Source organism: Microplitis mediator, chromosome 1 (genome assembly GCF_029852145.1).
Source record: "Microplitis mediator isolate UGA2020A chromosome 1, iyMicMedi2.1, whole genome shotgun sequence".
Lineage (NCBI taxonomy): Eukaryota > Metazoa > Arthropoda > Insecta > Hymenoptera > Braconidae > Microplitis > Microplitis mediator.
The window spans coordinates 28,920,545-28,933,115 of NC_079969.1; the positions used below are offsets into that span (position 1 = coordinate 28,920,545).

At 34.3% G+C, this 12,571-nt stretch overlaps 1 protein-coding gene across 9 annotated transcripts in view; it reads left to right on the plus strand.

The window, feature by feature from the left end:
* LOC130671319 (obscurin-like) overlaps positions 1-12,571 on the plus strand; it is a 32,887-nt gene continuing 20,316 nt past the window's right edge. For 2 of the 9 annotated variants that reach the window (XM_057475137.1, XM_057475146.1), the window contains exons 1-3: positions 4,650-10,382; positions 10,694-10,809; positions 12,268-12,423. In XM_057475137.1, the coding sequence (XP_057331120.1) occupies positions 5,727-10,382; positions 10,694-10,809; positions 12,268-12,423 (4,928 nt within the window). In that variant the 5' untranslated portion in view covers positions 4,650-5,726. Of the gene's footprint in view, positions 478-1,889; positions 1,966-2,029; positions 2,119-4,649; positions 10,383-10,693; positions 10,810-12,267; positions 12,424-12,571 lie in introns of those variants that run through there. The other 7 variants (XM_057475178.1, XM_057475186.1, XM_057475194.1 and 4 more) reach the window with 6 other exon arrangements.

The following is a 12,571-nucleotide window of genomic DNA, read 5'->3' on the forward strand; positions in this document are numbered from 1 at the left end:
AGCCGTCGGCTGGCTTCTAACCACCTCGATTTATTCGTCTAGTTCTTCCTCAAATTAATTTATCAATCTCTGTAAATTTTAATTTTACTTGCAATTGTGCTGTTCATCTTCAATTTTTCTTCCTTATTTAATTTTTCAAATTTCCCGGTTAAAATCAATCAGGCAATCAGCTTTTATCAAGTACCCTATCGATAAATAAATAAATAAATAAAATATACAATTAATAAGCTGGCTTAGCGATTAATGAGTGCATTGATGAATAAATATCAGGTACTTAAATCCAGTGAGTGAATTTTTTTTAACGTGACCAAAAGCTCGTAAAGAAGCAGCTCGTAAACGTGTCTATTTTTATTCACGTGCAAGTGTTGTGCAAGTGTCGAACGGATTTTAAGAGGCATTCGAAAAGCGTGTGGACCTCTATCACGGTCCTAACTCACTTCGTGTCTTAGTCTCTATTCATCTCACCCAAGACACGAGGTTTGAATTTTTATATTTATCCTAATTTTACTATTACCATTCGAATAAAATTAATAGTTCGATTGCTCAAGTGATCTAATTATTTTCCATTAAACTATTAATAAGTTGAATTTAAAATAATTGTTAGCTTGCAGATGTTGAATTATAAATTTTAAATGAATCCTGATTATTTTGAATTAACTAATAAAAATCTTGTGTTTACTGTGATGTCACTGTTGACGTGTTGATGAAACTTGTCAGGAATTTAGGGCAACCTACTTCCTGATTTATCATTATCGTGTTATATATATTTTAAATAAATTCAAATCAACATATATATTAAGTAAATTATTTTTAATTTTTCATAATTAAAATATTTATTCAAATTTTTGAATTTTGAATTTTGAATTGCATGTTTTTTAATTCGACTAGGACATTAGTAGTATTTATAAATATTCAGATTGACTAGTAGCAAAAATAAAATTTGAAAAATGAAAAAAAAAAATGTCTGGTGAATAAACTTAAAAATATTGTCCGACCCTGAAAAGATCTAATGTAATGTCAGAACATAAATCAAGCGATTTTAATCTTGGCACGAATCATGTAGTACATGATGTTAATTTATTTAAAAATTATAATCGACATTATCATCAAAGTACTTGTACTTGCACTTGTATTTTTCTATATATATATTTATATGTAGTAATAAAGAGTATTTTTAACTCATCGAGATACTGGTGAACTGGCGGTGGGTTAAAAAATAAAAGAAAATATTATTAAAAATCACCACATACATTTTATTTCATTTTATGACATATGTTTATTTTTGTAATTCGAATTTATATTTTATTTAACTCACTTATCAACTGACATACTTTTTAAAGTAGTCAGTGCAGTGCATTAGTCTGGCTCTTTATTTGAATGCTTTTAATTATTAAAAAAAAAAAAAGACCTTGGAATTTTTGTTTTTTTTGAGTAAATAAATAATTCAATTTTTGTATTTTTGAAAGAATGGAGGGTGGGAGAGTTTTAATTAAAATAATTATAATAAGTGACCTAATTAAAAAAGAAAATTGAAAGAAAATGCGGTCAAGCCTGCGGCCAATCAAGAGTACAATCTATCGGAAATAGATTTCATTGGAGCTTTTGTTAAGCTTCATCTAATTTATTAAACTGTTGAAATATAAATTTTGGGCTTGAAATAAAAAAAAAAAAAATTATTAGAGAAAACCGTAATTAGTCGACAAATTATCAATACTCGCTAATGTAAAAAATATAACAAATATTTAATTTGCCGAAAGCTTTCATCGTTAACTTTAAGAAATTTAAATCAAGATGGCAGCACTAGGCTAACTCAAATCTTTAGAAATTAAGATAAAGTAAATCAGAGTTATTCTTAATTAATTCTATTAATAAATTAGTTTCTTTGTCAGTTTTTCTTTCAGAATAATGACGTAGTAGACATAACAATGGCACTAAAAGAGTCAATTACTAAAAAACGTAAACAAGGTAATTTATTAAATTTAAATTAAAATTTAATTTGAATAATTAAAACAAAAAAACATTTTAACAGAATTTTCATCAGAAATAAGCCGTGTCTTAACAAGTGGAGGTACAACTGTTCAACAGAGGGTTACAACTAATTTAATTGAATCTATTGGGGTAAGTCAATTTTTATTTTTATTTGAATTTTTAATGATACTGAAGTTAGCAGACGTCTAATAATTTTTGGATTTTTTTTTAGACGATAAAAAATTTTTAAAAAAATATTTTAAAAAATTGCACATATACTTTTTTAAATTTTCTGCATGTGCATATTTTTATTTTTATTTTTCTTAGACTTAAGTCATTGAAACAAAAATTCAAAAATTTTTAAATGTCTGCTAACTTCAGGATCATGAATTTTTAACCGAGTAAATTAGACAGCTTCCATCCCCAACAAAACTAGCCCTCCATAATTTTTTTTAAAAATATTTATATGCCATTAAGGGGGCGGACTGCGCACAATTGACTTGTGTGCGTTTTTAAATTTAAAAAATCTTCATTTTTATTTCATAAAAATTTCCAATGCAAACAAATAATACGCCGAAAATTTTGCATAAAATTAAATTATAAGACGGATGGATATATTGTTAGACTAGCATTCAAATGACACTAAGATTCGTATATAGAATATATGTGGATTAATAATATAAATGAAAACTTGTGAATAAATTACGTCATAGCATTATAAATAAAACGAAAAGGAAGCTAGTGTGATAGCGTGGCAGATTTAAAAAAGTATAGGTATCTTATTTGGTAAATTGCCAAAGACTTAAAGCGACTTAAAGTCAATACGAATATCAACAAGTTATTTACCACCATCCAAATCGCTCCCGCGATCCCACACATTCGCCGGACATACTTCATTCTTAACTTATTTTACTCTCACTGTCACGCATTCTCTTTACTATTCAGCTTTCGTTATTGATGATTGATGACAGTTCCCTTCATCAATCACTTGCCACTGTAAAAATATATATACATATACATATTTTTTTTTCCAAGTGTAAATAAGAGTCAGTTAACTGAGACATCCAATTAATTAGCGAAAATAAAATAAATTTGACCTTTATTTTAAAATAAAACGAGTAAATTATTCAGAAAGAAGTAAATTTGGTAGAGACGTTTAGAGATCGTAAAGCATAACAAAAGTTATTATATTCGCAACAAAGTTGTGTGACAGTGAGTCAGAGTAAATCGTCATAAACTAAAACGCATCGGTTGAATCAGAATAACTCCAGACTTTTATACTCACTCAGTCTGGCGTTTTGTCAAAATGGCAAGGAAATACTGCCGTATTATTTTGAAAAATTATTATAGATACATCACTGCTCGATGAATGATACATGCTACTCATTTCCCAATTCAAGTTTTGTCTTTGAAATTAAAAAATTTTTTTTTTTTTGGATAAAAATACATCAATGCCTACTTCTATTTATGTAAAATTAATTGCTGCATTGTAATAACTTTTTTTATTTTCCAATAATGGACGAATAATTATTTCAAGTGCTCTTTTGTACTCCGACTCAGTGTTCGATATTTCTAAGGTAGAGAATATTTTCATTTAAATATTTCGGTCAGATTTGTTTTTTTCTAGGCTCTAGAACGAAAGTAATTTATTTTTTTTTGCCATAATTTAATTGAAGAGATTTTTATCTAGGCCCCGTTTTTCCTCCTCTTTTCCTAATTACTAAATTTTCGTTACCAACCAAAAGGCCATAAATTAATATCACTGTAAATAAAATTCATTGAAAAAGTGATAAATAATATTTAGACAAAACAAATCGCGTATTAGCTTCAACAATAAAAATTTTAAATAACGAGCTAATTATCGGTTTAAAATATTTGACAACACGCCGAAATTTAAATGGTAAAATTAATTACACTAAATCTATCAATATCTCAGTTGAAAACCTCATATACTACCCTCATATTTCGAGGTCTTGCCAAAAATAAAAAGCTCCGCGTTAATATTTTCAAATAAATAAATCCTTATTTTTTTCCGCTTCCACTTGTTTCTCATTCGCATTCTCATCATACACGTGTACAAATTTTCCACTCTGTTCTATTATTATCCTTCTAATTTTATAAAAATTTTAATTTCGTACAAGTTCTGAAAAAAATATGTGTATATATATATTTTTTTTGAATTAATAAAAGTCAGAATGAATGATGGAGTCAGTCAGAAGGTTGTAAATCGTTTAGTTGATTATTAATTAGCGGTGAAGAAAATCCGCGGTAATGTTTGAGTCTGAAGATGTATTGGGGAAGTATAGAGTATAAGAAGGGTGGCTATTTCTGGTCGAGGGGAGTGTGAGAGACTCGCACTACGCAAACTGCTCTTAGCCACTTCTTATTTCTAGTAGTCTGGCTACGTACGACCGTACGTTCGTCGTCTTTAATCCTCGTACATGTTTCGTATTAAAAGTGTATCCGTCAATTATTATCACGACTTGATAAATTAATACCAGCATCTACATTTTATAAAAATTATTAACTAAATAGACAAATTTCGAATTTTTTTTTATTTTAATTTTTCACCGAAAAAAGTTATTTTATGTTAATTATCAAGTGAATCAAAGTGTCTTGACAATTTAATTATGAATAATCTTTTGCTATAAAATTTTGAAAAAAAAAATTGTGGTGGAAAAATTATTGGAAAAGTGATTAAATATGTAGATATCGAAATAATAAAGAAAAGATAAATTTAAAATAAAAATTTGTAGATTTATTTGAAAATAATTCTGGTTATAAAATAGCATAGCATGCAGGTCCAGAAAACGCGTGGAGAAATACGCCGGCCCAAAAATAAACTTTAAGCGTTATTTCCTTGCGGGAGGTAATGCATAAAGTTGAGTGAACTGTCCAATAGGAGTAATTTTCAAACTGTTAACATGATTTCCGGGTAAAAGTGTTTTGTCTGTCCGCGGAACTGACGGTTCTAATAATTTTAGAGATCAAAGAAACCGAAAATCAGCCAACATACGCAATGAGAAAACTTGAGATTTTTATTTTATTGACAATATATCTGATTTTTTAACGAGCTGATGTAATTTCATCGTTATTTTCGGATTGAGAATGTGAGAAAGTTTAAGTTGGGTCAAATAGAAATATACCATCGAGTAAAATTTAAAACACATGTGAGAATTAGAGCCGCGAATTGGTGCCGAGGTTTTTAGCGGCTGAATTATGCATAAATTTGTTGGGTCGAGGCTTTATTGCGATTAATGTTTCACGGGCATTGTTCCAAAAAAAAATAATGAATGAATTCCTAAATCACTTATAATAATTCACAGCGTAAACGAAATAATCAACGAAAATCGTTGGTAGATTAAAATATTAATGTGTCAAAATGTCTTACTGTAGACAAAAATTGAAAACATGTTGTTTTACAAAAATATCAAAACAATTACACCGTGTTATAGAATACGGGCACTGAACAAACAATAAAAAGGTATTTGTCAAATTTAATATTGGCTTAAAACCAAAATTCTCATGATTTTTGTGAAGAATAAAAGGATCCCGTAGTGATGTGGGTAAAAATAACAGAAGCTGCGAGTGATTTGGGAAATAAACTGAGATCTAGGAAAGACAATTGACAAGGACAAGGTCGAGGTTGTAAAAAAGTAAAATGATGTTATTGATTAATAGGCTAAACAATATAAGAACAAGACAATGAAATGATGGAGTGAATCCAGCTCGAACTAAGTGGAGATAAATAAACAATAATGTCTTTTTGTAGGATTACGGGGAGGAGCCGTGGCCTCCCCAAACCAAATTATTTTCCGTTGTTGCCTCCGATAAGTCCAGCAGACGCTAAAAGATTTTGCCGAATAACTGGTAAATCATATGGGCTACCGACGCATCATTACATTCCGGTTTTATTGGGTGTCCATAAAACGGATAAGTCTAAATGTCGTGTCACGAACAACAATTCTGGCGCGCATCATCAATATACTGCTGGTTTCATTCTTGCTGGTGAAAAACGCAAGCACGTGATATTGAAAGACTATCGTTATGTGTTTCCGGTGTTGGAAGGTGATGGAGAACAACAAAAAGCTCTGAGAGAACTTTTGCGTACCAAGGAACCTCTGGGTGATGGTGAAGAAAATTTGAAATTTGTTTATACGGTTAATGAGAGACGTTGTAGCCTGGTATTTCCGGCTCAACTGGAGGCGGCAGTTAGAGATGGAGATGTTAAGGATGTTATGCTGTCGCGAGACTGTGATACTGTTTTATTAAGACTGAAGCAGGGTAAAAATGTGTCTGTTGATTTCAAAGATTTTGGTGGTGATGATTTAGAACATTTGTATGACGGCCTCGGACCAAGAGAAGATGTTTTGAAAGAGCAGGAACGGTTGGAAGCAAATGCTCGTAAGCGAAAGAAGAAACGAGCAAATGGGTTGAATTATGCTAAAAAAATATTTGAGGACAAAGAAAAAGCTGCTGACGAGGCAGAAGAGCAAGATAGTAAGAAAATGAAGCTGAATATTATCAAGGAAGAATTTAAAGAAGAGATTATTAGCTGGAAAAATGTTGATTTGGACCATGCACGCGTGGGAAGAAGCCAGTTGACTGCAATTTCGAATCAAGAAAGTTTAAACTATTCGATCACGACTTCTTGCAATTGGGAATCGCTTACAAGTAATGCTGGAGTAATTGGAACGCCGATTGTTGACAAATTACCGACCCCTGTCCAAATAGAGGCTGCGACAATTGATATCGAGTCAACGGCTATCGGAGTTGTTACTTCGCCGATTTCAGAAGAAACTGGGGGACTTGAAGCCATTTCAATCATAAAGCCATTAACTCCGTTGAATGTGGAACCAGATCCTGCTATTTATGAAGCGTTGGTCAATTTAACTGCTGAAGAACTTGAGGAGACTGCTGATGTCAAAGAAAAATTTTTGAACGCCGGGAAAGAAGCTCTGGAAGCTCTGCCGACTGTAGAAGAAATTTCTAAGCTCGTGGAAAATGTTGAAAAGGGTAAAAAGCATGAAATCAATAAAGTCAAGGGTTTGAAAATTGACATTGAGTCTGCGCAGAGATTCGTCACGGGAAAAACAGTACAAACCCCAAATGGCCCGGTATTTGTACCGGGACAAACTCTGCAGACACCAAAAGGTCAGACTTTTGTGCCAGGTTTCACAGTTCACACGCCGAGTGGACCAGTTCTGATTCCTGGACAAATAGTATCGGTGACGGAAGAAAATAAACAGATGCCTGTATTCATTGCCGGACAAACACTTGAAACGAAGAGCGGGGTCAAGTTTGTGCAGGGTCAAACAATGCATACAAGTGAAGGCGCTAAGTTTGTCACGGGTCAAACAGTTTTTACGGAAGAGGGTCCGAAGTTTGTGGCAGGTCACGCTGTGACGCAAGATAAGTTTGTGGCAGGTCAAACAGTCGTTACAGAAAAGGGCGCACAATTTATGCCTGGTCAAACAATAACAAATGAGCATGGCGAACACATATTTGTTCCAGGACAGAGTGTAAAAAATAATCAAGTATGGAGGTTTGTTCCGGGTCAATGTTTGTCATGTTCTATTGGAGAGCCAGTATTTGTACCGGGGAAAACGATGCAAACGTCCGAAGGGCTACGTTTTGTAGCAGGTCAAAGTGTAATTACTGAATCTGGCAAAGAACAATTTGTTCCTGGAATGACGATGGAATCGAAAGAAGGACCAACGTTTGTTCCTGGTACTACTTTGGACACTCCACAAGGTCCTAAATTTGTTCAAGGCATGGTTATGAAGACTCCTGAAGGTGAAAGATTTGTTCCAGGCACAACAGTCGTTGGGGCGGGTGATAGTTTTGAATTTGCTGCAGCAAAAAGTGTCAAAGACATAACATTCTTAGAAGCCGGGCCCGTGGGCATTCCTGTGGATCCCAAAACTGCAAATACCGTGTCTTCATTAGAACAGCAAGAAATATTTGGACATATGGTACAAACAGAACATGGAGTGGAATTTATTCCTGAGTCGAAAAAAATTCCTGAAGGCAAACGAATCGTCCCTGGTCAGTTGGTACGTGGTGGTAAAGATGGTCCACGTTTCGTACCTGGTATGATGACCGAAGAAGGATTTCTGCCTGGACAAATAGTAATAACAGAAAAAGGTGATCAGTTTATACCAGGACAAGTAGTGGAAACTAGTACGGGACCAAAATTTGTACCAGGAAGAATGGTAGAGACTAGAACTGGCCCTAAATTTGTGCCGGGTCAAACAATGGAGACAACAGATGGTCCACGCTTCGTGCCAGGTCAAATAGTGCAGACAAAAGTAGGACCTACATTCATTCCCGGTCAAGTAATAACAACCGAAAATAAAGGATCGCGTTTCGTACCAGGACAAGTTGTAGACACTCCTGATGGTCCACGATTTGTTCCAGGTCGAGTAGTAGAATCTGGAGAACTAGGAGTCACTTTTGTTCCTGGTCAAATAGTCCAAACTGAAGAAGGGCCTCGATTTGTAGCCCCCGATTTAATGGACACCCCGGAAGGAGAAATGGAATTTTCCGTTCAAGGGTTCGAAGTCACTCCTGAAGAATTGGCTCTCTTACGCCCAGATCACTTGCACTACAATGCAACTTCTAAGCAACATCACGAACCAATGAGTATCGATGCACGAATGTTAAAACAATTATCTGAAGCTGGAATGTCGGTAGGCAGAAAAATATCAGCCGTCGTACCAAACGTCAATGTTGATGTCGATCCTACAGCAATCGCGCTAGAAAACGCATTGGTAATCGCAAAAAAACTTGGCCTTAAAGGCGATTCTGCCGTAAAAATGGCTCAAATAGTGTCCACAGTTTCTCAATTAGCCAATAATATAGTCAATGAGTATCAAAATAACGAAAAACCCAACTTTGAAAGCCTCTGTAATGGTCATAACAGCAAATCCTTAACAAACGGCTCGAGTCATCAAAATGGTCACACAGAAGATGATGACTGGCTTCATGAAGCCGTTAAAGGCGCAATAGCTACTGCAATACTTGCAATAACTGACATCGATGATCAGACGCCTACAAATGGTGACAAATCTTACGTTTTGTCATCAATCAGCGAAGCATTCAATGTATTCCTTCGCCAAGGCTCCTCGTCAATTGAGCAGTCCGTCGACCAGGTTCTGAAAATCCTCATGGTCCCTCAAAGTCGAACCGCCTTATGCCAAACCGCAGTAATCGATCTCCTGGAATCCACCAGCAACAAAGTCGATCTCCTAAAGTCAACAATCGTCCGCCACTCACTAAAAAGCGACATCGTTCTTGAACGCCTGTCAGCTGTACTCGAGGAAGAACATGGATCAGATTTAGTGGGCTCAGCATTTCGCGCCGTATCAAAAGACGATCCCGAATTGGTTTTACGTGTTCTAGAGAAAGTATCTCAAGAAGTAGCTGGCGTTGCAACAGATCGCGAAGCCGCCGAAACCGTTCACAAAGCAATCGTGCAGGCCGTTCGTGAGTCCAGTGAACTTCATGTCAAAGAATTGCTTCTAAATGACAACTACGACGGCAATAACAACAGCAACAGTAACCTACGTGAATTAATTCTTCAAGCAGTTGGACTGGCACGTGCTCTAGGAATGTCAACAACGGCAAGCAGCTTATTGGCTGTGATAAGTGATGAAAAGTCAACGAAACTCTTAGCCAATGACAGAGTCACTCTGGATATACTAAAGCGTCTGACAGTGATGCGAAAATTGGCTGAAGCAAGACCACAATTCATAGCAGCATTACGGGATCTGACAAGTGATCCAGAAATGGCACGTTCTGATCCACATTTACGAACACTGGTTCGTGAAAGCGCTGCGTTGATGATCGTACCAGAAGATGCTCCTCTGCAGTCGTCCGTTGATGTACCAACAGCCCTACTCAATGCAGAAAATAGCTTAGCTATAGAAGATTTCTTAATGCGCAAGAGTCATCGGCCATCAACAATCTTTATGATTCTAAAACACGGATTGCAAGCTGTCGTACCACGTGAAGCTGCCCACGCGGTTTTAACAGGCCAAGTTGCTTACACAGTTCTAGATGAAAACGGCATCACCCATTTTGAGCCCTTGCATGTATTCAATGCTCTCAGATTGAACAAACCAACTGCCCACCGTTTTTCGATGTACGCTTGCCCGGTTGCCGGTGACGATGACTTTGAAATGGAACTAATAACACCTTATGGAAATAATAACAACGGCAACGCTTACGGAACCGCCGACTCGGTTAGTAGTTATGACGCTTGTTCGTCCACTAACGGACGATACTATTCGTCACAGGATTACAGCAGCGGCGTCACGCTGACGAGATCCGATAGGACGATAGAAAATTCAGTCAGTCGAGAAAACACTCCATGCTTTAGAAGACTTAGTTGTCTTCACTTAGACGACAGGGTAATTGGTTATTTATTTATTTTTTTTCAATTATATTTGCAACTAATCGCACAAAATTCGACTCGATGATTAATCATTTCGAATGATTACGATCGTTATTTGATAGTAGGAAGTAAAACCACTTGTTAATGTTGACTATAAATAGTGTTGACTTAAATAGAACAACGAGCCGGGATTGGAAATGTCATCTCATGAGATACGCTTAACAAATACACATGTGCAATGACAGATATATAAACGCAGTTCCATGAACTGTCTCAGGAGTTCATTTCATGGAAAATTATAAATTAAGTTTACATTCTCTGTTACAGGGTACTGCTGACAACTTCATTGTTGTCAAGGACTATGTATCCGAGGAAGACAATGGATTTGCTGTGAAAATCGGGGATATCGTTGAAGCTATAGAGTTTAACGACGATCTAACAAAGTAAAGATTCAATTTAGTTGACATCAAATTTTGATTATATTATGATTGACGCTTGCGCTTTTTCTTAAATGATCAAGTCATTTTTTTGTATACTTTTTTACTTTTTACAAGCATACTCATTTACCAAAATCTTTACCTCGATTTTCAAAAATATCCCACATTTAGAAAATTTAACAGCTGATACAGAATGAAAGGTTTCAAAATTTTCAAAAGTCGGCCACCTAAATTTGACTTTTGAATTTTAAAAAACGATCTAATGGTCAAATTTTTATAAAAGAAAAATTGTGAGTTACAATTTAGAACCTTTTTGAGAATTGAGGTGACGATTCGCTATAAGCAGCTAATATATGATTAGTATATTTTTTACGCCTAGTCTCTATTATAGTTGGTACTATTTTCGCGGTGTTTATTTTCGAGATATCTATAAATATCCATTATACCATGGAGCTATAATTTCGTCTTAGGATAACTTGAAACAAAGCAACCTTGATGTGTACGATGACTGACATAAATCCAACAAGTACAAGTCAAAATTATGTAAACGGACTGATGTTATTCCTACAGTATAATTGTTTATAATAAGTGTTTTAAAACACTAGAAAAATTATAACCGTTTTATTTTCTTTGGCAGCTAATAAGCTGCAAAAAAAAATTATGACAGATTTTTTTTTTATTCGCTCACACATTTTTCAATGACATTTGGGGAACCAGTAGATTTATTTTAAAGAATCAATTTTTAAATAAATAAAATAAAAGTCATCAGTGACTGACATTTCGAGGAATATGCTCGGCTGAAATTAACCCCAGGCTATTTCTGGATCGAGATTGTCGTGAAATTGCTTTAATAAAATAAAAAAAGGCATGACTATATATAATTTTATGTGTGAGTTTTTCGTTTTATTTCCCTCAGCCGGGTGATAATGAGAGAAGGAAAAGTATTAAAAAAATTGAGAGCGTGTTGAGCGTTTGTTTGGATAATAAATGATGACAGAAAATAAAAAGTATTGAGAATGATTTGAGATTGTTTGAAAGATTTTGTTTATTTTTACCGAGTATTTTTACTGGACTTTATTTTTATTATAATTTTTTACTTTTTTTGAGAACCGAGTTAATAGAGTGGAGTTGATATTGGAGTTAAAAAAAGCACGGGGTTTAAAATTTAATAATAAGTCGAGTAGAGTGAATGAAAATATTTTTAATATTTGAGATATTGAATGAGTATTTAAAGATTATTCAGAATATTCAAGTTCTTTGACCTTTGGACTTTATGAAGATTTACTGTTATTATTTTTGGAGCTCGATAATTTTAATCACTAAAAATTTACATGCGATAACAACAACGCTTCCTAGTTAAATAAATAATTGGTTTTTAGCTAATGCTTGAAAAAATTAACAAAATGCTCGATAATGAGAGTTGGCTATTAGAATTTTTGAAAAGTAAAAAATAAAAATTTGTAGGAGAAAAAAAATGGACCCAGATTTGGAAATAGGCGAAGTGGGCGCTTGTTTAGATAATTCAGCAGCCAGACATAAATTGTCCGTTCGACCTAAAAGAAGACACGTGGATCCACGATCTCGTGTCATCACCAGATCTAATTCTGATTCAAACATTAGGTATGTTATATATATATTGAAAATTAATAAACAAAGTCGTTGGCTTCGAGTCTGAGCCGCGAAGTTTATTTGATAGTAAAAATAAATTTATTTAAATTTTGCGTGGAAAAAGTTTAAAAATACGCGGGATAAAAATAAATATTTGTAA